This window comes from Erinaceus europaeus, chromosome 4, assembly GCF_950295315.1.
Source record: "Erinaceus europaeus chromosome 4, mEriEur2.1, whole genome shotgun sequence".
Lineage (NCBI taxonomy): Eukaryota > Metazoa > Chordata > Mammalia > Eulipotyphla > Erinaceidae > Erinaceus > Erinaceus europaeus.
In genome coordinates, this window is record NC_080165.1 from 25192454 (window position 1) to 25219229 (window position 26776).

Below are 26776 nucleotides of genomic sequence, written 5' to 3' on the forward strand. Positions count from 1 at the left end.
TGACCCCCACAGCAGGGGATGGAGGGTGTCAGGTGGAACCGAGGTCTTTGTGCTTCGCACTACATTCATTCAACCGGGTGTTACCACCCGCCCCCCAGCTTGCTGTTTTTTGCTGTTTTATGTCTTGTTATTTCCATTGCTATTAGATGCAAAAGTGTTGGCCTATGCTCAGAATCAATTTGTTTTAGCAATTTGTCTTTTCTCACACTTCTGTGCTTAAAACCCCTAAATTACCAATCACCAAGGCTTTCTAGATCTCTTTACTGATACTCCCCACTTCAGCCCATATTATAGCCTCACCTTACTTTTTTTTTTTTCTTTTTCTACCCTAAATCTCTCCAATCCTTTCCATCATGTGTGATCAACTGGGACTGATGTGACCCACTGTTCTGCTTCTCTAAGCTCTGTTCATCACTTCTTCAGTGGAGCCTTGATCACTCAGCGCAGGCAATTATCTGGGATAATTACCCCTATAGGATGTAATTACCCACACCCCTCTGTACTTGCCCTTTGTAGCACTCATTGACCTTGTTCTTTTTTTGAGCCTGGTTTTCTGAGCACACCCAGGGTTTAATGAGAACAGAGCCCGGCATCCTTGTCTTGCGGTACTCTGTCTTCCCAAAGATAATGCTTATTTCACTTAGGGGTCTTCCATGGTGAATAATCAAAAAATGCTTTTGGGAAAGACTGAAGCTCAGAGGCCTAAGGAGAGCTGGCTCTGCAGTCTTAGTCCATTGTCGTTGTCCTCCAGCCAAAGGACACCAGGGACACACTTAGGTTTAAATGTTCATTGCCGTAAGGGAGAATACTCACTGCAGTAAAAGGGCATCAGAAATCACTCACTGGGCTGGGGAAACAGCATAATGGTTGTACAAAAGACTTTCAAGCCTGAGGCTCCAAGGTCCCAGGTTCAGTCCCCAGCACCACCATAAGCCAGAGCTGAACAGGGCACTGGTCTCTCTCTAGCTTTCTCTCATTAAAATAAATAAATATTTAAAAAGGTAAGAAAGAAATAATTTGTTATTGAACTTGGGGCTGTGTTAGTAGATCTTGAGGAAGGGTCAAGGAAATTGGGTTTACTCTGGCTCTGCCACCATCAGAAAGCATACTTCTAAGACTAGATATCTTCACATATCTTCACTCTCAGGTGAAAGGTATTATATGAGCCTCAAACTATAATTGGCAATGAAATAACAGTCACTCATATTAGCCAAGCTAAATTTGGTTATTTTTGTGGTTTTTACAATGTTCCTGTTTTTGTCTGTGTTCACACATGATTAAGGAGTTGTCTTATTTTTCTCTTGTTGGTCACAGAATTATTGCTCTGAATGTTGATGCTCTGTGAAACTGTTTACATTCTATAGAAGGATGAATGTCACGCCAGGACTTTCAGGCCAGCCCCTAGTCACACTGAAATGACAGAGCTGGGCTCATGCCCAGCCATTGTGGCTGCCATTTTCCACCCATATCTCGTATCTTTGTCCTCCACCTTTAAAAGATTTACTGATTTATGAGAAAGAAAACCAGAGTATCGGGAGTCGGGCTGTAGCGCAGCGGGTTAAGTGCAGGTGGCGCAAAGCGCAAGGACTGGGTAAGGACCCCGGTTTGAGCCCCCGGCTCCCACCTGCAGGGGAGCCCCTTAACAGATGGTGAAGCAGGTCTGCAGGTGTCTATCTTTCTCTCCCCCTCTCTGTCTTCCCTCCTCTCTCCATTTCTCTCTGTCCTATCCAACAACAACGACATCAGTAATGACTACAACAATAAGACAACAAGGCCATAAAAGGGGAATAAATAAATATTAAAAAAAAAAGAAAGCCAGAGTATCAGTCTGATATGTGTGATGATATAAATCAAACAGAGTACTCTGCTTGAGAATTTAATGGCTCTTTTTTCAACACTTATTTTTATTTTAGATGTTCATTTGTTTGTTTGTTTGTTGCACTAAAACAAGGGACTCTGGGGAAGGACAATAAGGGAGGGGTGGAGAAGGTGTTTGGGTCCTGGTGCATGATGGTGAAAAGGACCCAAATTGGGAGAGTGTTTTACAGGCAACTGTCATGGGGAGATGAGAAATTACACCCATGTGCCAACTACTGTACTTACCCAATATGATTAAAAGTGAATTTATTGCACGTGGTGTGAAGCACAAGGACCCGTGTAAGGATCCTGGTTCCAGCCCCCGGCTCCCCACCTGCAGGGGAGTCGCTTCATAGGTGGTGAAGCAGGTCTGCAGGTGTCTTTCTTTCTCTCCCCCTCTCTGTCTTCCCCTCCTCTCTCCATTTCTCTCTGTCCTAGCTAACAACAATGACATCAATAACAACAATAATAGTAACTATAACAACAATAAAAAAGAAACAAGGGCAACCAAAGGGAAAATAAAAAAATATAAAAAAATTTAAAAAGTCTATTTATTAGAGAGAGAGAGAGAGAGAAACAGAGCATCACTCTGGCATATGCAATACCAGGAATTGAACTCAGGACCTCATACTTGAGAGTCCATGGTTCTAGCCACTGCACCACCACCAGGTTTCAAAAAGCCAATGTTTTACCCACTATGCCATTTTTTTGGCTACTGTTCTTCATATCATAGAGCCCATGTAGAGACAGTCTAGTTGTCAAGCACAGATCTTTGCTATCCTGGATGTAAGCAAGAGTATCAGGTATAAACAAGGGTGCCATTCAGCTCGATATATATAGGCTCTTAGAATTGAAAAAAAACCTGTTACATTAGCTGGCCTAGTAGCCCAGTTTTAGTAGGTGATTTGCCTACTCCATTATTCAATATTTTCAATTCAATATGTTTTTTTTAATTATCTTTATTTGTTTGATAGAGACAGAAATCACGAGGAAGGGGGAGATAGGGAGGGAGAGAGACAGAGAGACACCTGCAGCCCTGCTTCACCACTTGTGAAGCTTTCTCCCTGCAGGTGGGGACCAAGGGCTTGAACCTGGGTCCTTGCACACTGTAACATGTGCACTCAACCAGGTGCGCCACCACCCGGCCCCAATTCAATATGTTTTTAAGAGGAAAAAACACTTTTAGGGTAGCATTTATTGATCTTGATAGGAAAATTAACACAACAGAAAACTTTAACAGGACAGAGAGCTAGCTCACTGGGTAGGGTGCCCACATTACCGTGCACATAAACCACATAATCCAGATTTGAGTCCCTTGATCATAGGCGAGATGCTGTGGCAATGGAGAACGCATCTATGCTGTAGTATTTCTCTCTCTCTGTTCATTTTTTGTTTGTTTTGTTTTGTTACCAAAGCACTGTTCAGCTCTGGCTTATGGTGGTGTGGGGGATTGAACCTGAGACTTTGAAGTCTTGGGCATGATAGTATATTTGTATAACCATTATACTGTCTACCCTCTGCCCTCTCTTTCTCTTTCTTTGCATTTGAATGAAAAAAAAGTGACCTGGAGTGGTGAAATCGTGTATGTGTGAGGTCCTAGTTCCATTAAAAAAAAGAAAAAGAAAGACATCAAACAGACCACAAAATACATGACCCCATTACACATGAGGACTAATTAATATATTTACTCCAGAGAACAAGGATATTTAAAACACATTAATTCATCGTCATCATCATCATCATCACAGTTCCACCAGGGTTGTCACTAGGACTCTGCTTATACATTCTACTACTAGTAGGTTTAACTTTTTTAGATAGAAGGTGAGAGACAGACAGAAAGAAAGAGGATGAGAGAGACAGATAGAAGAGAGAAATAACAGCACCGCTCCACTTGGTGAGGGGCTTGAACCTGGGTCATCATGCATGATTAAATGAGCCATCTTTCCTAGTTGAGTACATACATTATTACCATGCACACGGAGCCAGAGGGCACACTTCACAAGCAGTGAAGCAGGTCTAAAGATGTCTCTCTTTCTCTGCTCCTCTCTAATCCCCCCTCCCCTGTCAATTTCTGTCTTATAAAACAGAAAGAAAAAAAAAAAGTAAAAAATGGCAGCCAGGAGCAGTGGATTTGCAGTGCTGGCACCAAGTCCCAGTGACAATCCTGGCAGCAATCATAGTAATAAAAAAAAGCTATGTCCCAGTCACCTCTCAGTTTTTTGAGGTTCAGACTCCCAGTGCTGTAAATACACTAACCAGCCCTGTTACTGGTTCAGCAGCTGGAGGTGAGGCTGGGACTTCAGGCTCCTTTGTGAGCTATCTCAGTGACAGGGTGCTATGAGGTAGGGGCTCCCCTGCTTCATAGTGGCCGGCTCAGTCATGCCAGTCCTGCCCTCGACTCCCTAACACCTCCTGCCGGGACTGAGCTCTGTCATGTTTCTGCCGCTGCTGGGTGCCTGTGCTGTGGTAGGGCCATTCCAGGGCGCTGAGTGGGAGCCCGTGCAAGGCCTGCTCTCAGAGGATCGCAGCTGCAGGAACCTTCGGTGCTGGGGCAACCTGCTGGTCCTCTGCCTCTTTGTGATCTGGCAGGCTCAACATTATTGGCACCACAACATCAGGACCTGCTCTAACAAGAAGAAGGTCATCAAGGTGAGGGCCCCCACATCTCCTTCCCACCGCACCATGACAGGCTGTCACTTATTGTAAGGACTCTTTTATGCCCTACAGGGTAATGATATGCTCCACGTGCAAATCCTGGCTCAGATCTGATCACTTCCCACAGCCTTCCCTCGTGTCCTGGGTCAGAGCCCCACAGCCCGCCTGTCTCACTGGAGCTGCAGTAGCTACCTTCTGCCTGGCTCCTTCTCATCATGCAGTGGATAGAGGGGCATTTTCTCTCTCTTTTAAAAACATTTTAAAATTATATTTACTTGGGAGTCAGGCGGTAGCTCAGCGGGCTAAGCGCATGTGGCGCAAAGCGCCAGCATAAGGCCCAGCATAAGGATCCCGGTTCAAGCCCCTGGCTCCCCACCTGCAAGGGAGACGCTTCACAAGCAGTGAAGCAGGTCTGCAGGTGTCTATCTTTCTCTCCCCCTCTCTGTCTTCCCCTCCTCTCTCCATTTCTCTCTGTCCTGTCTAACAATGACGACATCAATAACAACAACAATAACTACAACCATAAAAAACAATAAGGACAATGAAAGGGGATTAATAAATAAATTTAAAAAATTTATATTTATTTATTGGATAGAGACAACCAGAAATCATGAGGGGAGGGGGGGTAGAGAGGAAGAGAGACAGACACCTGCAGCCCTGCTTTACCACTCATGAAGCTTTCCCCCTGCAGGTGGGGACCAGGGACTCAAACATGGGTTCTTGAGCATTGTGACCTATGTGCTTAACCAAGTGCGCCACCACCTGGCCCCAAAACATTTTTATGTCTTTTTTTTTTTTTTTTTTGCCTCTAGGGTTATCACTGAGGCTCAGTGCCTACACTATGAATCCACTGCTCCTGTAGGCTATTTTTCCCCCTTTTGTTGCCCTTGTTGTTTATCATTGTTGTTGTTATTGCTGTCGTTGTTGTTGGACAGGGCAGAAAAAAATTGAGAGAGGAGGGGAAGACAGAGGGGGGAGAGAAAGATAGACAACTGCAGACTTGCTTCACCGCTTGTGAAGCGACTCCCTCCCCACAGGTGGGGAGCCCAAACCGGAATCCTTACGCCGGTCCTTGCGTTTCACACCATGTACGTTTAACCCGCAGCACTACCCTTCGGCCCCCAAGTCAAAAAAAAAATTAAAGCTTTTTAAATGTATGTTATAACAGCAAAACAGAAAGGAGAGAAAAGAATAGAAAGGAAAAGAAAAAAGAGAGACCAGAGTACTGCTCAGCGGTACTGGGATTGAACCCAGAACTTCTTGCATGTATACAAGATCTGTTACCTGCTATGCCACATCTCTGAGCATTCATTCATTCATGCATTTATTTATTTTGCAGTGCCAGGCACTCAGACATACATAATTTCACTGTACCTGGGTCAGCTTTTCAATCATCTTTATGAGAGCAAGCAAGAGAGAGAGAAATAGAGAAAGCTAGTGTGTGCGAGTGTGCGCACATAAGCAGAAGATACCACAGCATGCTCTTTCCCTTCTGTGGAGCTTCCCCTGGTGCCACAGTGCTCTCATATGGTGCTGGGGTTCAAACCTGGGGCCCTGAACATGGTAAGGGAGGAGATTTACTAGGGCAGCTATTCCTTGGCCTTCATTTTATTTATTTATTTATTTAATTTTATTTATGAAAAGGAAACACTGACAAAACCATAGGATAAGAGGGGTACAATTCCACACAATCCCCACCACCAGAACTCCGTATCCCATCCCCTCCCCTCCTGTTCTTTAACCCTCTGGGAGTATGGACCCAAGGTCATTGTGGGATGCAGAAGGTGGAAGGTCCGGCTTCTATAATTGCTTCTCCACTGAACATGGGCATTGGCAGGTCGATCCATATTCCCAGCCTGCTTCTCTTTTTCCCTAGTGGGCCGGGGTTCTGGGGAAGCTGAGCTCCAGGACACATTGGTGGGGTTGTCTATCCAGGGAATTCTGGCTGGCATCCTGCTAGCATCTGCAACCTGGTGGCTGAAGAGAGAGTTAACATATAAAGCCAAACAAATTGTTGGCTAGTCATGAACCTAAAGGCTGGAATAGTGCAGATGAAGAGTTGGTGGGGGTCTCCATTTCGTAGATAGCTAGTAGGCATATTTTAGTTATAGTCCAAAGGGCCTGTGGCTATACTAGTTTTTTTTCCCCCTGAGCCTGAAATCTGATATGCAGGTGGATCCAAGCTATTGTTTGGGGAGATGATGTCATGGCTGGAAAAAAGACCGGAAAGCTGGATCAGGGAAGAGCTTAGCTCCCTAATACTAATATGGGAAAGGGATATAAATATTGTTGACTGTAAACCCCACCGATTTGATGAGATCTGGGGCCCCCATTTTTTATGAGAGAGGTATATTATAGCACTGCTCTGCCATTTAGGATAACCTAGTGTTGTTTTATTTCTTTCCCTTTCTTCCCTATTTCTCTCTCTTTCTTTTTATTTCAATACACACACACACACACACACACACACACACACACCCTACATTTCTTTCTTTCTTTTTTTTTTTAACCAAAGCACTGCTTAGTCTGGCTTATGGTGGTGTGGGGGATTGAACCTAGGACTTTGGAGTCTCAGGCATGAGAGTCTCTTTGCATAACCGTTAAGCTATCTGCCCCTACCCTCTTTCTTTCTATTTTAAATTTTATTATTGTTATTTTTCTTTTTGCCTCCATGGTTATCACTGGGGCTTGGTGCCTACACTATGAATCCACTGCTCCTGTGGCCATTTTATTATTATGATTATTTGGTAGGACAGAGAGGAACTGAGAGAAGAGGGAAAGACAGAGAAGGAGAGAGAAAGGCTTGTTAAGTGACCCCCCTGCAGGTGGGGAGCCAGGGGATCGAATTGTAATCCTTATATGGGTCCTTAGGCTTCATATTACCTGTGCTTAACTGGGTGTGCCACTGCTCAGCTCTGGTTTATGGTGGTGTGGGGGAATTGAACCTTGGACCTTAGAGCCTCAGGCATGAGAGTCTGTTTGTTTAGCCATTATGCTATGTCCCCACCCTCTTTTTTAAATTTTTTTTTTATGTTTCTTTTTTTTTATTTATTTAAGAAAGGATTAATTAACAAAACCATAGGGTAGGAGGGGTACAACTCCACACAATTCCCACCGCCCAATCTCCATATCCCACCCCCTCCCCCGATAGCTTTCCCATTCTCTATCCCTCTGGGAGCATGGACCCAGGGTCATTGTGGGTTGCAGAAGGTAGAAGGTCTGGCTTCTGTAATTGCTTCCCCGCTGAACATGGGCGTTGACTGGTCGGTCCATACTCCCAGTCGGCCTCTCTCTTTCCCTAGTAGGGTGGGTCTCTGGGGAAGCGGAGCTCCAGGACATATTGGTGGGGTCTTCAGTCCAGGGAAGTCTGGCCGGCATCCTGATGGCATCTGGAACCTGGTGACTGCAAAGAGAGTTAACATACAAAGCCAAACAAGTTGTTGAGCAATCATGGACCCAAAGCTTGGAAAAGTGGAGAGGAAGTATTAGGGAGGTACTCACTGCAAACTCTAGTGTACTTCTGCTTTCTTACTTTGGTGCCATACTCCAAACTCAGTCAATTTCTGCTTTGCGTTTCTACTTCTTTTTTTTTTTTTTTTTTACATGCATAACATTCCCCAGATTCCCATTTAACAATACAACCCCACTATTTCATTCATCATTTTTCATGGACCTGTATTCTCCCCACCCACCCTCCCCAGAGTCTTTTACTTTGGTGTAATACTCCAATTCCATTTCAGGTTTGACTTGTGTTTTCTTTTCTAATCTTGTTTTTCAACTTCGGCCTGAGAGTGAGATCATCCCGTATTCATCCTTCTGTTTCTGACTTATTTCATTCAACATGATTTTTTCAAGGTCCATCCAAGATTGGCTGAAAACGGTGAAGTCACCATTTTTTACAGCTGAATAGTATTCCATTGTGTATATATACCACAACTTGCTCAGCCACTCATCTGTTGTTGGACACCTGGGTTGCTTCCAGGTTTTGGCTATTACAAATTGTGCTGCCAAGAACATATGTGTACACAGATCTTTTTGGATGGATGTGTTGGGTTCCTTAGGATATATCCCCAGGAGGGGAATTGCAGGGTCATAGGGTAGGTCCATTTCTAGCCTTCTGAGAGTTCTCCAGACTGTTCTTCACAGAGGTTGGACCCATTGACATTCCCACCAGCAGTGCAGGAGGGTTCCTTTGACCCCACACCCTCTTCAGCATTTGCTGCTGTTACCTTTTCTGATGTGTGACATTCTCACAGGAGTGAAGTGATATCTCATTGTTGTCTTTATTTGCATTTCTCTGACAATCAGAGACTTGGAGCATTTTTTCATGTGTTTCTCGGCCTTTTGGATCTCTTCTGTGGTGAATATTCTGTCCAAGTCCTCCCCCCAATTTTGGATGGGGTTATTTGTTGTCTTGTTGTTGAGTCTGGCAAGCTCTTTATATATGTTGGTTATTAAACTCTTATCTGATGTATGGCATGTAAAGATCTTCTCCCATTCTGTGAGGGGTCTCTTGATTTGGGTAGTGGTTTCTTTTGCTGTGAAGAAGCTTTTTAATTTGATGTAGTCCCATAGGTTTATACTTGCCTTAGTCTTCCTTGTAATTGGATTCATTTCATTGAAAATGTCTTTAAAATTTATGCGGAAAAAAGTTCTTTCAATATTTTCCTCTAAGTATCTGATAGTTTCTGGTCTAACATCCAAGTCCTTGATCCACTTGGAATTTACTTTTGTATTTGGTGAAATACAGTGATTCAGTTTCATTCTTCTGCATGTTTCAACCCATTGTTTCCAACACCATTTGTTGAAGAGACTCTGCTTTCCCCATATAATAGTCTGGGCCCCTTTGTCAAAGATTAGATGTCCATACGTGTGGGGCCTCATTTCTGGGCTCTCAATTCTATTCCACTGGTCAGTGTGTCTGTTCATGTTCCAGTACCAAGCAGTTTTGATGACAATGGCCCTATAATACAGTTTGAGATCTGGCAGTGTGATGCCTCCGGTTCTGTTCTTTTTTCTCAAGATTGTTTTGGCAATTCTAGGTCTTTTCTGGTTCCAGATAAACATTTGTAGCATTTGTTCTATTCTCCTAAAAAATGTGCTTGGGATCTTGTTGGGGATAGCATTAAATTTGTAGATGGCTCTGGGTAATATATTCATTTTGATGATGTTAATTCTTCCAACCCATGAACAATATCTTTCCACTTCTTTGTAGGAGCAGTGGATTTGTAGTGCCAGCACCAAGCCCCAGTGATAACCCTGGAGGCAAAAAAAAAAAAAAGTAAGAAAAGAAAGGGAGTCGGGTGGTAGCACAGCGGGTTAAGCACATGTGGCACAAAGCACAAGGACCGGTGGAAGGATCCCGGTTCGAGCCACTGGCTCCCCACCTGCAGGGGAGTCGCTTCATAAGCGGTGAAGCAGGTCTGCAGGTGTCTTTCTCTCCCCCTCTCTGTCTTCCCCTCCTCTCTCTATTTCTCTCTGTCCTATCTAACAACGATGACATCAATAACTATAACAACAATGAAAAACAACAAGGGCAACAAAAGGGAAAATAAATTTTTTTTTAAAAAAAGAAACCTTGTGGTAATTCCTATAACTGCTCTGGCCTGGCTAATTTCTCTCTGAATGCATCTCCCAACACTCTTCTTGCCATTCTGACCACACAGCCTTCTCTCTGTCATTTACATGTGACCTTGACCCCTCCTCAGAGTTTGTGCCTACAATGCTCTTCAGATGTATCTTGGTTTGCCCCTCACTTCTTTCAGGTCTGTGGTCAGATATCATCTCCCCCAAAGCATCTACTCTGACCAATCTATCTAAAAGAGGCAACCCCACTCCTTTCTGCTTTTATTTGCATCAGAACACTTGCACACCTTACACTATATGATAGACTTGGTGATGGTGTCTTCCATGTCTAGTATCTTTTATAAAATATTCAAAATACTTATTTATTTATTGGACAAAAACAGAGAAATCAAGAAGGAAGGGGAAGATAGAGAGGAAGAGTGAGAGACACCAACAGCTCTGCTTCACCATTCATGAAATTCCCCCTCCAGGTGGGCACCAGGGGCTTGAACCTGAGTCCTTGTACACTGGAACATGTGACCTCAATTAGGTGTGCCACCTCTGGGCCGCCATATCTAAGCTTTAACAGAGACTTGGTCTGGCTCATGGTGGTACCTTTAGCACTTAGCACAGTGTGAGCATGAAATAATAAAGACACCATTCATTTTAAAAACATTTTTTTTGGCTCAAACCCCCAGTCCCCACTTACAGGTAGAAAGTTTCATGAGTGGTGAAGCAGGGCTGCAGGCGTCTCTGTCTCTCTCCCTCTCTATTACCCCCTTCTCTCTTCTGGCTATCTTTATCGCATAAATAAAGATAATAAATAATTTTTAAAAAACACATGAAATTTTTAATTACCTTTATTTATTTATTGGGTAGAGACAGAAATCAAGAGGAGGAGGGGTGAGATAGGAGACAGAGAGACATCTGCAGCCCTACAGAAGGGGAACTGGGGACTTGAACCTGGGTCCTTGCGCATTGTTGACATGTTTGCTCAACTAGGTGTGCCACCACCCAGCCCCCATAAAAACACCATTCTTTCTTGAATGATATCCCTATAGGGGTAGTGATTTCCCCTTTCCTGATCCCCAGAATCTTCATCTGGAGAACGAGAATGACATTTCTGATCTGTGACAATTTGATGTGACATGTGTATTAAAATTATGTGTTTTTTTTTTTTTTAATTTCCACCAAGATTATCACTGGGGCTCAGTGCCAACACCACAAATCCACCACTCCTGGCTGTTATTATTTTTTCTTTCTATTTTTTTTCTTCCAGGGTTATTGCTGGGGCTCGGTGCCTGCATCACAAATCCACTGCTCCTGGAGGCCATTTTCCCACTTTGTTGCCCTTGTTACTATTGCTGTCATTGCTGTTGGATAGGACAGAGAGAAATTGGGAGAGGAGGGGAGACAGAGAGGGGGAGAGACAGACACATGTTGACCTGCTTCACTGCCTGTGAAGCGAACCCCCTGCAGGTGGGGAGCCAGGGGGATCAAACCAGGATCCTTACACCAGTCCTTGCGCTTCGTGCCATGTGCGCTTAACCCGCTGTGCTACTGCCCAATCCCCTGTCTATTTTTGCTTGATAGAACAGAGAGAAATTGACAGGGGAGGGGGGAGATAGAGGAGAACAGAAAAAAGAGAAACACCTGCAGATGTGCTTTACTGCTTGTGAAGTGTCCCCTCTACAGGTGGGGAGTGGGGAGCTTAAACCTGGGTCCTTGTGCATGGTAACAGGGTGTGCCACCACCTGGCCCCATGATTTGCATTCTTTATTCTCACCTACAGGTGCCATCAAAGAATTGGGCGGTGTCCTCTGCGAGCTGTGACATTTATTTTGATCTGGCCCCTGAATTCCTTGTTAATCCTGACCAACTCAGAGAACTGGATACTCATGTCCAACAGCGGGCACAGGAGAAGACAGAGGAGCATGGGAGGACCCTCCAGGAATCACAGACCCAGTATTTGCTCTCTCAGCCGAAGCTATGTCAGGAGCCACCTCAAGGTGTCCTCACCTGTGCTGAGCCCATGTTTTGTGGCACTTCCTTTCCAAACACCTGTATGGCTTCCCAGGACAATTCCTGGGAAGCTGGGCAAGTACCCTGGTGTCTCAGTGATGGCCAGACTTGCAAGCCACTGGCCCCTGCCCTGGAGGTGTGCCAGAGGCTGGAACAGCTGCTGGTCCACGCCCAGGAAGAGTTCATGCCACTGCAGCCTGTTGTTAGCTTGAGGTCCCAGCCAACAGCCATGACTTTAGCTACCTCTCTCACAAAGTTCCCAGCCACTCAGAGAGTTCAGGTCTCCTCCAGAGAGCTGCTGCCTTCTCCTTCCAACCAGAAGGGAGGCATTCCCACAACAAAGTTTTGCAGCTGCCTACACGAGGCCTCGAAACCAGGGAGGGAAAATCAGATACAAGGTAGAGAGGAGGACAGTAGACAGACCCAGGCTGTGGTGTGGGTGAAGCAGAGAGAGAGCGTAGAGGAGAATGCATGGGAAATCAAAGCAAATGGAAAGCCACTCCCAGTAGACCGTGCAACGAAGGAGGCTGCAGAGATCAAGGTCCTGGAGTGGGGAAGTGAGAGACTAGTAATAAATAAAGCTGGTGGAGAATTCCTGACACCAAGATGGCAGAGACATGACCAGATGGAAGCTGAACCTAAAGCAAACATTCAGGAGCTAGGGGAGAGAAACCTGAGAGAGACTGCAGGTGAGACTTCTTCGGAAGCCCAGAAACCTATATGTGAGAACCAAGAGGAGTTAAGAGGCAAAACTGATGCGGCCACCCAAACATCAGGGTGGGGGAGCCAGGAGATGGGCAGGAATGAGGATGCTGCAGAGAACCGAGCACTTGAGAACAGTAATGGGACCAGAGGGGAGGATGAAGAGGACATCCAGACCCAAGGGCTGCGGAAGCAGGGGCAGCCTGGAAATGGAAGTGGGACAGAGACCCAGGCTCCAGAGCAGAGAAAACTAGAGCAGATTCAAGGTGACACCGGCACAGAAATCCAGGTGGAAGAGTGGGGAAGCAAGGACAGGGCTGGAGGCAAGAAGACTCTGCAGACCCAGATAGCGGGGAAAGACAACCTACATGACGTGAAAAAAGATGATGGTATAGAGACACACACCCTGGAGTGGGGAAGGCAGGGATGCACTGGAGGTGAGAAAGTGTCAGAGAACAAGGGTCACGGCAGAAGGGAGAAAGCTGGGAAGATCCACGCATCCAGGGAAGAGGTCCCGAAACATAGAAAGCATGAACTTCAAATGGGGTTGGGAAATCAAGGTCTGAGAAGAGAGGGTGCTCGGGAAACCCAGGTATCTAGAAAGAAGAACCTCATGGAAGTAAAAGAGGAGGACTGGGTGGTGATCCAGGCCCTGTGGTGGGAAGATCACAAACTGGTAGTAAGTAAAATTGTCAGAGGACCTGAAGTGCCAAGTTGGGGAAATCAGGATCAAGCTGTAGGCAAATGTCTAGCTGAAATTCAGGCATCAGAGGACTGGAACCAGAGAAAGGATGGAGGTGAAGACAGCACAGATACGTGGGCACCTGAGGCAGAGAGCCAGGGGCAAGTAAGAGGTGAAACTCATGTAGAGATATATCCACCATGGCGGAGAAACCAGGAGCAGCTTGGAGGTGAGAATAGTGCAGACATTGAGGCATTAGGGCAGCAAAAACCAAGAGAGGTCGGAGATGAGAAAGAGGCCTGGGAACTTGGAGCAGAAAATCAAAGTCACACAAGCAATGGAATTATTGGAAAGATTCACACACTAGACTGTGAGAATCAGGAACACATTAAAGGCAAAGATAATGCAAATACTCAGACATCCAGGGCTGAGGACTGCAGAGAGTCAATAGGTAAAACTGAAGAAGAAACCCAGCCAACAGAGTGGGGGAAAGAGAAGCAGCCTGGGAGTGAGAATGGCACTGAGATTCAAGCTCTGGAGAAAAGACACCAGAGAGAATCTGGAGGGCAGGAGGCTTGGCCACGTCAGGAAGAAAGCCGGAGTCAGAGAAGAGGTGATAATGATGGAAAGACCCACTTATTTGAATGGAAGAATCAGGAACATGTGGGAAGTGAGGATGAAGCAGAAATTCGGACACCAGAGAGGAGAAACCAGAGAGAAACCATAAACAAAGATGGCACAGAGACCCAGAGCCCTGAGACTGAAAACCAGGATGAAGTGTGGGTGAGTTATTCACCAGGGAGGAAGACGTGGGGGCAAACTGAAGGAAAGAAAAATGCAGATAACCAGGCACTGGAGAAGAGAAACCAGAGAGCTGTTGGGAATGATGATGACAGAAAGATCCGGAGACTTAGAGGAGGGAACCAGAAGGTCGTGAAAAGTCAAGTGGATGGAAGAGCCTGCTCACCAGACAGGCAGCAGATGGGAGCTGAGAATGGTGCAGAAGTTCAGGGGAAGAAAGGAGACAGTAGAGATGATAAGATGCAAGCTCCTGGCCAAGGTGATCAGAAAGAGTCCAGAAATGGATGTGATGGAGACATGCAGAGACAAGGCAAAGGAAACGAGGGGAAGAGTAGAGAGGAAGACGATGCAGAAATCCATAATGAAGGGAACCAGACAAAGTGCAGAGCTGAGGAGGTGGGAGGAAGTGAAGGGAACAAGGGTCAGAGCAGAGCCAAGGATGTTGCCAGAGACAGTGTCCACATTGAGCATTCTGGGAGTGAGATGTCCCCCATCCTGCCTAACTCCAGACACGGGACTGTGAGACACGAACAGGCAGTGACCTCTGTTTGCTGTCCTGATATGACTCCTCTCTCCAAGCCAGGAGAAGTCATCCTGCTTGCAGGTGGGGAGGGACACCATTTGGCCAAACAGAGCAGGGCCCCTGCCAGGAGGCACAGAGCGGAGGTCAGCGTGGCCTTCCAGGAGTCCCGACCTAAACCCCTGAGAAGGCGGCACAGGAACAAAGAGGTGGGTCCAGGAAAGGGTTCCAACCTGACTCCAGAGTGCCAGAAACCACAGTCACAGGCTGCTCCCTTGGCCTTGCCTCCTTCTGCCTCCTCTTCTGTCACAGCTCTAGTGGACATTCCCATTGCCCACAGTGCCCCACCTAAGTGGCCCATCCTCAAGAGGAGCCAAAGACTGCTCCTGGAGTCTCTCATGCGACGGAAGATTGCACACCTGAAGTGGGGACCTCCCCAGCGGATCCTAGAGTCCCACTTGCTCTCTAGCTTCTTAGGAACCTGCCCACCACCCTTTGTTGGGATGAGGCTCCTTGGAAATAACACAGGCAGGGAGCAACCAGAGCAGCAGGAAGGGCATCGTGAGGCTCAGGGCTCCACACCAGCTCTGAAATTCTCACAGAGGCCCAGGAGAGCTTGTCCTCCAGAAAGGAAAAGCTCAAAACTTCCTCCACAGGCCAGAGCCCCAGACAAGCGTGGCTCGTGTGGAACAGGGCCAGTGGGCGTTTCCACTCCTCTGGAAAAGCCCAGGAGAGCCAGACCACCACCAGGGGGCTCCAGAGAACCACAGACTGTCCAGGAAGCGGTTCCTCCTAGGGCCAAATTAACTGCTCCCAGGAATCTAAGACTGGCAGCAGAATCTAGGAGACCATGTAACCCAGAAAGGGCCAGAGAGCCTTCCAGTGAGAATAGCAGAGGCAGGGAAACTGTCAGGCCAGGAGCCTCCCAGAAGGCAGCGAGAGCTCCCAGCAGAGTGCAGATCTCACAGAGTGTGGGCCATGAACCTCCATGTCAGGAGCACACATTCCAGAAGGTCACACTGCCTCCACGGTGCACATGGAAGCAGCCCACAGTCCAGACACGAAGCCAGGCATCTGAGGAGGGCAGAGGGGCTGGGCACCAGCCATCTTTCTGTTCCACAGACACTTTCAACCTCAAAGGGAGTCTCCACTCTGCAGCATCCAGGCTGGGTACAGCCCTACTAGGTAAGCTCTCCTGCTGCCCACACCTAGCTAAGCCCCAGCACTCAACCCCCAACCTGAGCCAGAGGACTCCTGGTTCTTCGCTGAAACCCCAGGGGAGCAACCCACCTCCGAGGGAGGACATCATGACAGTTAACACATCTTTCAAGAAGGACCCTCAGCCCGTAGATCAATGCTGTACTGGGGCAACTATTAACAAAATACAGAGGCCTCAGGATCCAAGGGTTCTGGTGAGACCACATAAGGCCCCGCAGAATCCACCAGTCTCCCCAAAGTTTGGTTTTGTGAAGCATTTGAGGTATTTTCTGCTTCAACATGGCTTTAGGAAGTAGATCACAGACACAGCATCCCCAGAACATGTCAGAGAAGGCACAAGAGTGACCACTAATAAAACTGATTTGACCATGTGAGCTTCTGTAACACATATATTCTGAATGTTCTTGGGGTTTTGGCTACTTTGTGTGTTGGGTAGAGTTACCTTCATAGCTTTGACAGTTTGGGGAATGTGAATCAATGTCAAGTGTATGAGGACACACAATCTATCCCTTAAAATACATCATTTTGAGATGGGGAAGGAAGACTGGATGAAAGTTGCCTTTGAAACAGACACAAGGTTGGCAAGATAGCTCACTTGGACAGTTCACTTAATTTGTCTTGTGCACAACCCAGGTTTGACTCTGGCCTGGAGGAGGTTTCAGTGCTGTGGTATATTTCCCTCTGTCTCTGTCTCTCTATCTGAAAAAGTTGGTCTGGAGTAGTGAAGTCCCGGCAACAACAGTAACAAAAAGAAACAGGGGGCTTGAAGACAGCACACCTGGTATGGTATATGTTTTGCCATATGTCCAGCCTGGATTCATGGGGATGCCACGGCACAGAGGAAAGTTCCAGGATTTGGTGTGTCTTCCTCTCTTCCTCCGTCCCTCTCAAATAAAAATGAGAATGTAGGCTTGGGAATAGCAAAATCTCAAATGTGTGAGACCCCAGTGCTGAACAAGAGAAGAAGATCAGAAGAAGAAGAAGGAGAAGGAGAAGGAGGAGAAGAAGAAGGAGAGGGAGGGGAAGGGGAAGAAAAAGGGAGAAGAAGGGGAAGAAGAAAAAAGACAATGACATGGGCAGGGAGGCAGTACATTGGATAAAGACTCATGCCTTAGGCTCTGGCTCTCTTTTTCCCTCTTATAAATAAATCTTTACAAATAAGTAAATACTAGTGACCTAGGATGTAGTGCAAAGATAGAGTTCTAGATTTTTACTTTAACTAATTTTTACCAACTCTGACTTATGGTTCCAGGGGACTGAGCCTGTGAGTCTCAGGTTTGAGAGTCTGTTTGCATAACCATTATGCTATCTCCCCACCTGAATTCTGGGCCTTAAAGCATGAGGCCCCGAATTTGTTCTCTGGCATCACATGTGCCAGAGTGATGCTCTGGCTTCTCTCTCTCTTAAAAAAAAAAGTGGGGGGATAGATAGCATAATGGTTATACAAAAGTTCTCTCATGCCTGAGCCTCCAAAGTCCCCAGTTTAATCCCTTGCACCATCAAAACCCAGAGTTGAACATCGATATGGTAAAAAACAAAACAAAACATATATATATAAACTTCCCCCTTAAGGGTGTGTTATAGGTGGACCTCATCTTTTTTTTTCCATCATTGTTGTTATTATTGTTATTGCTGTCATTGTTGGATAGGACAGCGAGAAATCGAGAGAGGAGTAGAAGACAGAGAGGGCAGGGAAAAATAGACACCTCAGATCTGTTTTCTTTTTTTTTTTTTTTTTTCACCCCACCCACCCACCCACCCCAGAGTCTTTTACTTTGGTGTAATACTCCAATTCCATTTCAGGTTCGACTTGTGTTTTCTTTTCTAATCTTGTTTTTCAACTTCGGCCTGAGAGTGAGATCATCCCATATTCATCCTCTGTTTCTGACTTATTTCACTCAACATGATTTTTTCAAGGTCCATCCAAGATCGGCTGAAAACGGTGAAGTCACCATTTTTTACAGCTGAGTAGTATTCCATTGTGTATATATACCACAACTTGCTCTGAATGACTCTGAAAATGTCCAATAGTTCTAGGTTATCTATCTCTTCATTTAGCTCCCTTATGTCTTTACTGATTTTCTTCCTGGATGATCTGTCAAGTTGAGATAGTGGGGTGTTGAAGTCCCCTACTATGATTGTGTTACTGTTAATATATTGCTGTAGCTCTTTCAGTAGAAGTTTGATGTATTTAGATGGCTTCTCATTGGGTGCATAGATATTAATAATTGTTAAGTCCTCTTGATTGACTGATCCTCTGAGCATTAAGTAGTGTCCATTCCTATCTTTTTTAATCTTATGTATTTTAAAGTCTATCATGTCAGATATGAGAATAGCTGTTCTTGCCTTTTTTTGTGGGCCATTGGCTTGAATGATAGTTTTCCATCCTTTCACTTTAAGTCTGTGTTTGTCTTGTTACGTTAGGTGAGTTTCCTGTAGACAACATATTGTTGGGTTGTGTTTTCTGATCCATCTTCCTACTCTGTGTCTTTTAATAGGTGAATTCAGGCCATTCACATTTATTGATATCAAAGATTGAAGATATTTTAACGCCATTCTTGTAGAGTTTTAGAGTGTTTTGATATATGTTCTATTTGTGGTGGTCTGGTTGTTTATAGGAAACCTTTCAGAACTTCTTTCAAGGCAGGCTTGGTGATGGTTGCTTCCTTCAACTGTTGCTTGTCTGAGAAGGTTTTGATGCTTCCATCTAGTCTGAATGACAATCTAGCAGGATATAGTATTCTTGGCTGAAAGCCTTTCTCATTGAGCACTCGATAGATATCTTGCCATTCTCTTCTGGCCTGTAGTGTTTGTATGGAGAAGTCTGCTGCTAATCTTATGGGTTTTCCTTTGTAGGTGACTCTTTGTTTTTCTCTTGCAGCCTTGAGGATCCTTTCTTTATCCTTATTCCTTTCCAATCTAAGTATGACATGTCTTGGTGTCTTTAGGTCTGGGTTAATTCTGTTTGGGACCCTCTGGGCTTCTTGAATCTTTATGTCTTTGGTGTTGTCTAGACTAGAGAAATTTTCAGCTATTATGGCCTGGAGAATGCTTTCTTCCTCCCCTTCTCTTTCTTCCTCTGGTAAGCCAATAATGCGTATATTGTTTCTTTTGAATCATCCCATAGGACTCTGTTGTTGTTTTCAGCATCTCTTAATCTCTTTTTGAGATCTCTTACTTCTTTTTTAGTTGTCTCTAATTCATCCTCAATCTTGCTAATTCTGTCTTCAGCCTCATTGATTCTATTCTCTCTGCCCTCTACTGCTTTCTGGAGTTCATCTATTTTGTTGCCCTGCTCTGATACTGTTTTAGCTTGTTCAGCTAGTTGCCTTCTTAGCTCAGCGATTTCAGCTTTCAGCTCTCTAATAACCATGAGATTATTAGAATTTTCTTCCATATTCTCATTTGTTGTTCCTGCATTTCTGATTACAATTTTTTCAAATTCTTTACTCACTCCTGTTATTATTTGCTTAGCTAATGTTTGGATGTTGAACTCGTTGTTTTGTGCTTCACCCTCTGGAGGACTTTTAGCTGGACTCTTGTCCTGGTTCGAGTCTCCAATATTTTTTCTTGTTGTTTTAACCATTTTATATAAGTTAACAGTTTTTTCAATCCCTGAGTTGGAGTTCAGTGGTGTAAAAGCCTTTTTTTTTTTTTTCCCCCTGTAGGCTATGGGAGCCTGAGGGCTTTTAAACTATCAATAGGCTTCTTTGTTTAATCACTGACTCCTGACCAAGAAATAAAGCAGGGTGTGGCAGTGGTTATGCAAAGAGACTTTCACAGCCCCTTAGCTATGCCACAGAGGTATAGGTCTTCTCCTGAGTTTCCCGGTTAGATCTCTGCCCTGGTGTCCCTCCCTGTTGCTGCTCCAGATTCTGAGGGTAGTAGCAATGGAGACTCAGAGTTGCACTTGGTGAGTCTCTGGGGAGTCCTTTCCTCCCTTCAGCTGTCCCCTTGTTGGTGGAGCAGACTGGAGGTGGTGTCTCCACTGACAAACTGTTGAACTGTGAGCAGTCACTTAATCTCTCCTTAGGCCCCTCTCTCCTCTCTGTCACCAGCCACGCGTGTTTGTACTCACGGGTGATTTACTGGGTTCCTGTGGTCATTCTAGTCCTGTCTTGTTTCGGTCCGGGTGGTCTCCTTTGGTATTCCTAGTTGATCCGGGAGAGGATAGGAGACCTCAGATCTGTTTTCACCACTTGTGAAGCGACCCCTCTGCAGGTGGGGAACTGGGGGCTCAAACCGGTATCCCTATGCTGGTCCTTGCACTTCGTTCCTACTGTGTTTAACCCACTGTGCTACTGCCTGCCCCCCTTTTATTGGAGAGGGTAGAACTGAAATTGCATACATTTGCTTTACTCTTTATTTCCCTGATCCTGACTTTCTCTTTCCCAGTATCCTCTGCTGGTCTTTTGCAGCAAGGCCTAGAACATTGAGAGCCAATGAGAGGGGACTAGAGGACATTGGATATCCAATGTTGGGATGGGAAGACACCATAGTGGTTATGCAAAGAGACTCTCATGCCTGAGACTCTGAGGTCCGAGGTTCGATCCCTGGCACCACCATCAGCCAGAGCTGAGCAGTGCGATTGTCATTGTGTGTGTGGGTTCGTTATTCTCATTAACATAAATAAAGTATACTTTAAAAAATCCAATGCCCAGTGGTGCTGAAGGAGCTAAACTGGTGGCGGGATTGTTGTACAGACACCCGCAAGACAAGATACTGTACTTGTATGAGAACTGTCTTGTCAGTTATTTCCCTAATAAAACATAGTTAAAATACCAGTATATTAAATTGTTTAAACTTAAATAATAAAGTAATGAGTATTCCTGGGATGTGGCCCACCAACTCCCAACCTTGAGGGGGGGAAACTAACACTGGAGAAAATAACATCAGAAAATTGCACACTGCCTTGACATGCTGGGCCAAAGCAGGGTGGAGGAAGACCATTCTCCAGAAAAAAAGGTCAGTCTTCATTTGTCCAAGGATGGTTAGGAGGACAGAGGCAAAGGCAGCCACAAGATACTTGGGGTGAGTGTGCTGGACCTCATATTGGATTTTAAAACCTAGGGGAGAAAGTTATTCACTTTCTGGGGGTGAGTTCTTGGTACTTGTTTATTTTAGGAGAGAGAAAAAAGGACAGAGTGTCCTTCTGGTATTTGTGGTGCAGGGTGATGATGGGGTGGGTATGTGAACATGGAGCATCACACATGCCAGTACTGTGCTCTACTGCTGGGACACCTCTCTGGCCACTATGTCATTTATGACTATTATTATTTGCTACTAGGTTTTCGTGTGTGTGTGTGTGCGTGTGTGTGTGTGTGTGTGTGTAGCTCTGTACCTGTACCACCACTCCACTGTTTATGAAGCTTCCTCTTTGCATGTTGTTCCCACCTAGTAGTTGGGGGCTCAAACTTGGGTCCTCATCTTAAATTTATTTAAAAATACTTAACTCATTTTTAGTGGACAGAGAAATCAACAGGAAACGGGGAGATGTAGATGGAGAGAAAAAGACACCTGCAGCTCTGCTACACAACTCACAAAGCTTCTCTCCTGCAGGTGGGGGCTGGGGACTTTAACCCTCGTAGTGTAGCATGCACTCGACTTACTCTAATGCAGTGTAACATGCACTCTACCAGATGCACTACCGAACCCCTTCTACTTCTTTTTTTTTATATATATTTCTTTTTGTTGTCCTTTTATCATTGTGGTTATTATCATTGTTGCTATTGATGTCATTGTTGCTGGATAGGACAGAGAAATGGAGAGAGGAGGGGAAGACAAAGAGTGGGAGAGAAAGATGCAGACCTGCTTCATCGCCCGTGAAACGACTCCCCTGCAGGTGGGGAGCCGGGGCTCGAACCGGGATCCTTACTCCGGTCCTTGAGCTTTGCGCCACATGCGCTTAACCCACTGCGCCACCGCCCGACCCCCCCTTTTTTTTTTTTTTTTAGAATTTATTTATTCATGAGAAAGATAGGAAGAGAAAAAGAACCACTCTGGTACATGTGCTGCCGGGATCGAACTCAGGACCTCATAATTGAGAATCCAATGCTTTATCCACTGCGCCACCTCCCGGACCACTGTTGTTGCTATTGTTACCATTGATGTTGGATAGGACAGAAAAATTGAGAGGAAGGGATACAGAGAGGGGGAAAGATAGACACCTGCAGACCTGCTTCACCGCCTGTGAAGCGACTCCCCTGCAGGTGGGGAGCCGGGGGCTCCAACCGGGATCCTTGCACCAGTCCTTGTGCTTGGCGCCATGTGTGCTTAACCCGCTGCGCTACCGCCCAGCCCCCTCTATCTCTTTTCTTAATACTCTATTTATTGGATAGAGACAGAGAAATCTAGAAGCGGAAGACAGAATGAGACAAAGACATCTGCGTTTGCTTCACTGCTAATGAAAATTCCCTCCTTCAGTCTAGAACCAGGGTCCCAGTACATTGTAACACATGTGCTCAACCAGGCGCACCACCACCCGAACTCCACGATAGCCTCTTCACTCTTGCTTCCCGCCTTGACTACAGCACAGGATCTACTTGTGCAGGATCTAAGAACATACTGAATCCCACCATCTGCCCTGGCAGCCGGCTGCTCTCCCGAGATCTCGTAGTTTGGGGGGGGTGTACTCAGTTCGCGCAGGCGCACCAATGTCCCCTAGGCCCCCTGCAAGCGGGGCTCTTCTAGTGCGCCTGCGCATAAATTGCGCGGGCAGCGGGGGTGGGGGGTGAGGCACGCTGGTGGGCAGTAGCACGTGAACAGACATGGCAGCGAGGGCGCTGAGCACGGGTCTTCCGGAACCTAGGAGGGGTGAAGAGGCAGCGCTGCTTTTCCAAAGGACCCATTACCACCATGACCCGTGCTGGCTGCTGCCGGTGCCCCCACGTCTCTGCCTGGCCTGCGCTTTGGAGCTGCTGCCGGAGTCTGGCGTGTCGGTATGAACCTCCCCCAACAGGAAGGCCCTGGCCAGCCCAGCCCAGGGGTTGAACCCTCCCTCTACCTCCACTTTCTAGCAGGCCTGTGTCCACACTCCTGCCTCTCTGAGCCTTAAGTGGGCCGACCCCTGTCCCCTTAAATCGGCAGAATCCCCAGCACCATATCGAAACACACTGGCATGCACTTTCATCTGCTTTGTCTCAGTCCTGCCATTGGCTGCCCTCATTTCTCCAGGATTTGGCCTTGACTTTCCCTCCCATTTTCCGTGAGGTGGAAGCTTCTCTCTCTCTTTTAAAAAAAAATTTATTTATTCTTATTAATGAGTAAGTTAGGAGGGGGGGAGGAGAGAGAGAGAGAGAACACGACCCAGACATCACTTTGGTACATGTGCTGCCGGGGATTGAACTCAGGACCTCATGCTTGAGAATCCAGTGCTGTATGCACTGTGCCACCTCCCGGACCACGTGGGAACTTCTCTTTAACTTTAGATTTCCGAGGTATAAATGGGAGGGGGCTTTTTCTGATGGAAGGTATAGTGGGACAGAAGAGGGGCAAGGCAGAAGAATACCCCTCTAATAGGCAGAGTTAGCTGCAACATGGGCTAGTCCTTCAGCGCTCACCCACCCGTTGCTTTGAGGTTTTCTTTTCTTTTGCCTCCAGGGTTATCGCTGGGGCTTGGTGTCTGCACCAGGAATCCACTGCTCCTGGAGGCCATTTTTACCCTTTTGTTACCCTTTTGTTACCCTTGTTGTTTATCGTTGTTGTGATTGTTTTGTTGTCATTACTGTCATTGTTGTTGGATAGGACAGAAAGAAATTGAGAGAGGAGGAGAGACAGAGGGGGAGAGAAAGACCCCTGCAGACCTGCTTCACTGCCTATGAAGCAGCTGGGGAGCCCGGGGCTTGAACTGGGATCCTTACACTGGTCCTTGCTTGTGCCTTGTGCGTTTAACCCGGTGCACCTGATCCCCTAGTTTGGTTTTTATTCATGGAGGCATTGAAGAAAAAAAATGGGAGATCACTTTCCTCTCACTTGTGCGGGGGGAGACTTCATGTCTTGGGTTGTGCTGGTGGGCTGGATGAGTGGTTTCAGAATGCCTCTGAGCTGTTAAGTGTTGAGAACCCCAAAGAACTGTTGTTTATGTGGGTTATATCCACCAGTGTTTACTGCCTAAGAAACAGAAGCTAGCGAGAGAAGGAAAGTAAAAAAAAAAGAAAAGAAAGAAACAAGATGTAAAAATATGGATATTGAGTCACTTTAAAAATTGTAACTACTATATATTTACATAGATTTTATTGTGTCAGAGTAAACATAACATAAAATCCGCCAGTTTAGCAATTTTAAGATTTGTTTGTTTGCTTGTTTTTTCAGAAGACAGATAGACCAACCTCTGCCATATGGCTTTGTCAGGGACTGAATTTGGGGATTCAAGAATCTCGGGCATGCAAACCTTGTGCTCCAACCTTGAACTGTCTCTCCCAAGCACCTGTTTTAGGCATTTCAAAATGCACTTCTCTGTGACATAAATAATTTAACAATAAGATGCTGCTGGTGAAATAGCTCACTTGGATAGTGCATAGCTTTGCCAAATGCTGACCCATAGTGTGGCCCCCACTAAAGGAAGCTTCAGTCCTGTGGTCTCTTACACATTCTCTGCCTCTCTGTTTCTACCTATAAATAAATAAACTTTTCCAAAACGAAAAGATAGTGGAAGGTGACTTTGTTTTACATTTGCACAAGTTTGTTTAATATTTGACTTAATAGAAAATAAATGGGCATTTATATTTGTGCACTTAATCTGTTGTGATATTACATGTCATGTCTGAAAGGCTTCACTGCACACTAGTGAAAAAATAAAAGTGAATAGGGAAAATTTTGTATTATGGTGTGAAAATCATTTTGATCCTGTAGTTCCCTTGAAAGGTCCACCTCCTCCCGCCCAGAGATAGGGCATTGTGCATGGGTGATTTCACTGTTCAGGGTTTTTTCATTCAGATAGAGACAGAAACAAAGATACCACCGTTCCTGTGCTTAAACCTGGATTGCGTATATGGAAAGGCATTGCCCTCTGTCCAGCCAAGTCTTTGAGATTTTTTTTTGAGTGACCCATTGAGATTATTAGCCTAGTGTACTTTGTAGAAGAAACTGGTGAAAGAAAACAGACTTGTAATAGCACATTTAGTGACAATAAGAAATAATACTGCACTCTTTTTTTTTCTTTTGCCTCCAGGGTTATTGCTAGGGCTAAGTGCCTGAACTATGAACCCACTGCTCCTGGAGGCCATTTCCACCCCATTGTTGCCCTTGTAGTTATTGCTGTTGTTGTTGGATAGGACAGAGAGAAATTGAGAGAGGAGGGGAAGACAGAGAGGGGGAGAGAAAGATAGACACTTGTAGACCTGCTTCACCACCTGTGAAGTGATCCTTCTGCAGGTGGGGAGCCGGGGTTCAAACCAGGATCCTTACGCTGGTCCTTGCACTTTGTTCCACGTGCACTTAACCCACTGTGCTACTGCCTGGCCCCTCTACTTCACTCTTATTAATTTTCTTTCTTTTTTTTAATATTTATTTTCTCTTTTGTTGCCCTTGTTGTTTTATTGCTGTAGTTATGATTGTTGTTGTTATTGATGTCGTCGTTAGATAGGACAGAGAGAAATGGAGAGAGGAGGGGAAGACAGAGAGGGGGAGAGAAAGATAGACACCTGCAGACCTGCTTCACCACCGCCTGTGAAGCGACTCCCCTACAGGTGGGGAGCCGGGGGTTTGAACTGGGATCCTTACGCTGGTCCTTGCACTTTGTGCCACCTGCGCTTAACCCGCTGCGCTACCGCCGACTCCCTTTCTTTCTTTTTAAAAGTTTTATTGGAGGGTTAATGGTATACAGTACACTTATTATTTTTTAAAAATGTTTTATTTATCTTTTAATATGTGAGATACACGGAGAAAGATACACAGAGACAGAGACTAGCGCACTGCTCAGCTCTGGTTTATGGTGGTGCTGGGGATTGAACCTGGGACCTCAGAGCTTAAGGCATGAATGTGCTTTGCATAACCATTATATCTTCCCAGAACTGGTATAGTCTTTAACACAAAGGCACAACCTCTTGTTTCTCTTTGATTGATCTCCAGGAGACACACCAGGACCTCAGGGTCCCTTCATCATGTCCCTGCCTAAAAGTCCGTAAAGAGAAATCTTACCCCGAGTTCTTTGCTTTGATGCAATGCACCACATCCAGTTCAAGTTTCACCTTATGTCCTCCCCTACTGTCTTTATTCTTAAGTGTCACCTATAAGTGAGACTATTTGGCATTGGTCTGTCTCTTTTTGGTTTGTCTTACTCAACATGATGTTTGAATTTTTTTTTTAATTTTTAAAATATTTCTCTTTTTGTTGCCCTTGTTTTTTTATTGTTGTTGTAGTTATTATTGTTGTTGTTATTGATGTTGTCATTGTTAGATAGGACAGAGAGAAATGGAGAGAGGAGGGGAAGACAGAGAGGGGGAGAGAAAGATAGACACCTGCGGACCTGCTTCACTGCCCATGAAGTGACTCCCCTGCAGGTGGGGACCCAGGGGCTTGAACCGGGATCCTTACGCCAGTCCTTGCGTTTAGCCCCACCTGAACTTAACCCGCTGCGCTGTCGCCGGACTCCCTGAAGTTATTTTTTTAAGATTTCTTTCAACTGAAGTGATAACCAGTTGTATTCATATTCCTAATTCTATTTTTTGGTGTACTTTCCATTTTAAAAAAATATTTATTTATTTTTTGTTGCCCTTGTTGTATTGCTATAGTTATTATTGTTGTAATTGATGTCA

At 45.5% G+C, this 26776-nt stretch overlaps 3 protein-coding genes across 4 annotated transcripts in view; 2 read left to right on the forward strand and 1 right to left on the reverse strand.

The window, feature by feature from the left end:
* Positions 1–26776, reverse strand: part of TNFRSF13C (TNF receptor superfamily member 13C) — a 328540-nt gene that overhangs the window by 81931 nt on the left and 219833 nt on the right. The gene's annotated exons all lie outside the window — the stretch shown is intronic.
* LOC132538014 (uncharacterized) lies at positions 4283–16396 on the forward strand. Its single transcript, XM_060189044.1, has 2 exons — positions 4283–4506; positions 11870–16396. Exons 1-2 carry the CDS (start codon positions 4291–4293, stop codon positions 16316–16318), a joined length of 4665 nt encoding a protein of 1554 aa, XP_060045027.1. The 5' UTR covers positions 4283–4290; the 3' UTR covers positions 16319–16396.
* Positions 22790–26776, forward strand: part of MEI1 (meiotic double-stranded break formation protein 1) — a 97817-nt gene continuing 93830 nt past the window's right edge. For both annotated transcript variants that reach the window (XM_060189045.1, XM_060189046.1), the window contains exon 1: positions 22790–22960. In XM_060189045.1, coding sequence (XP_060045028.1) covers positions 22790–22960 — 171 coding nt within the window. The remainder of the gene's footprint in view (positions 22961–26776) is intronic.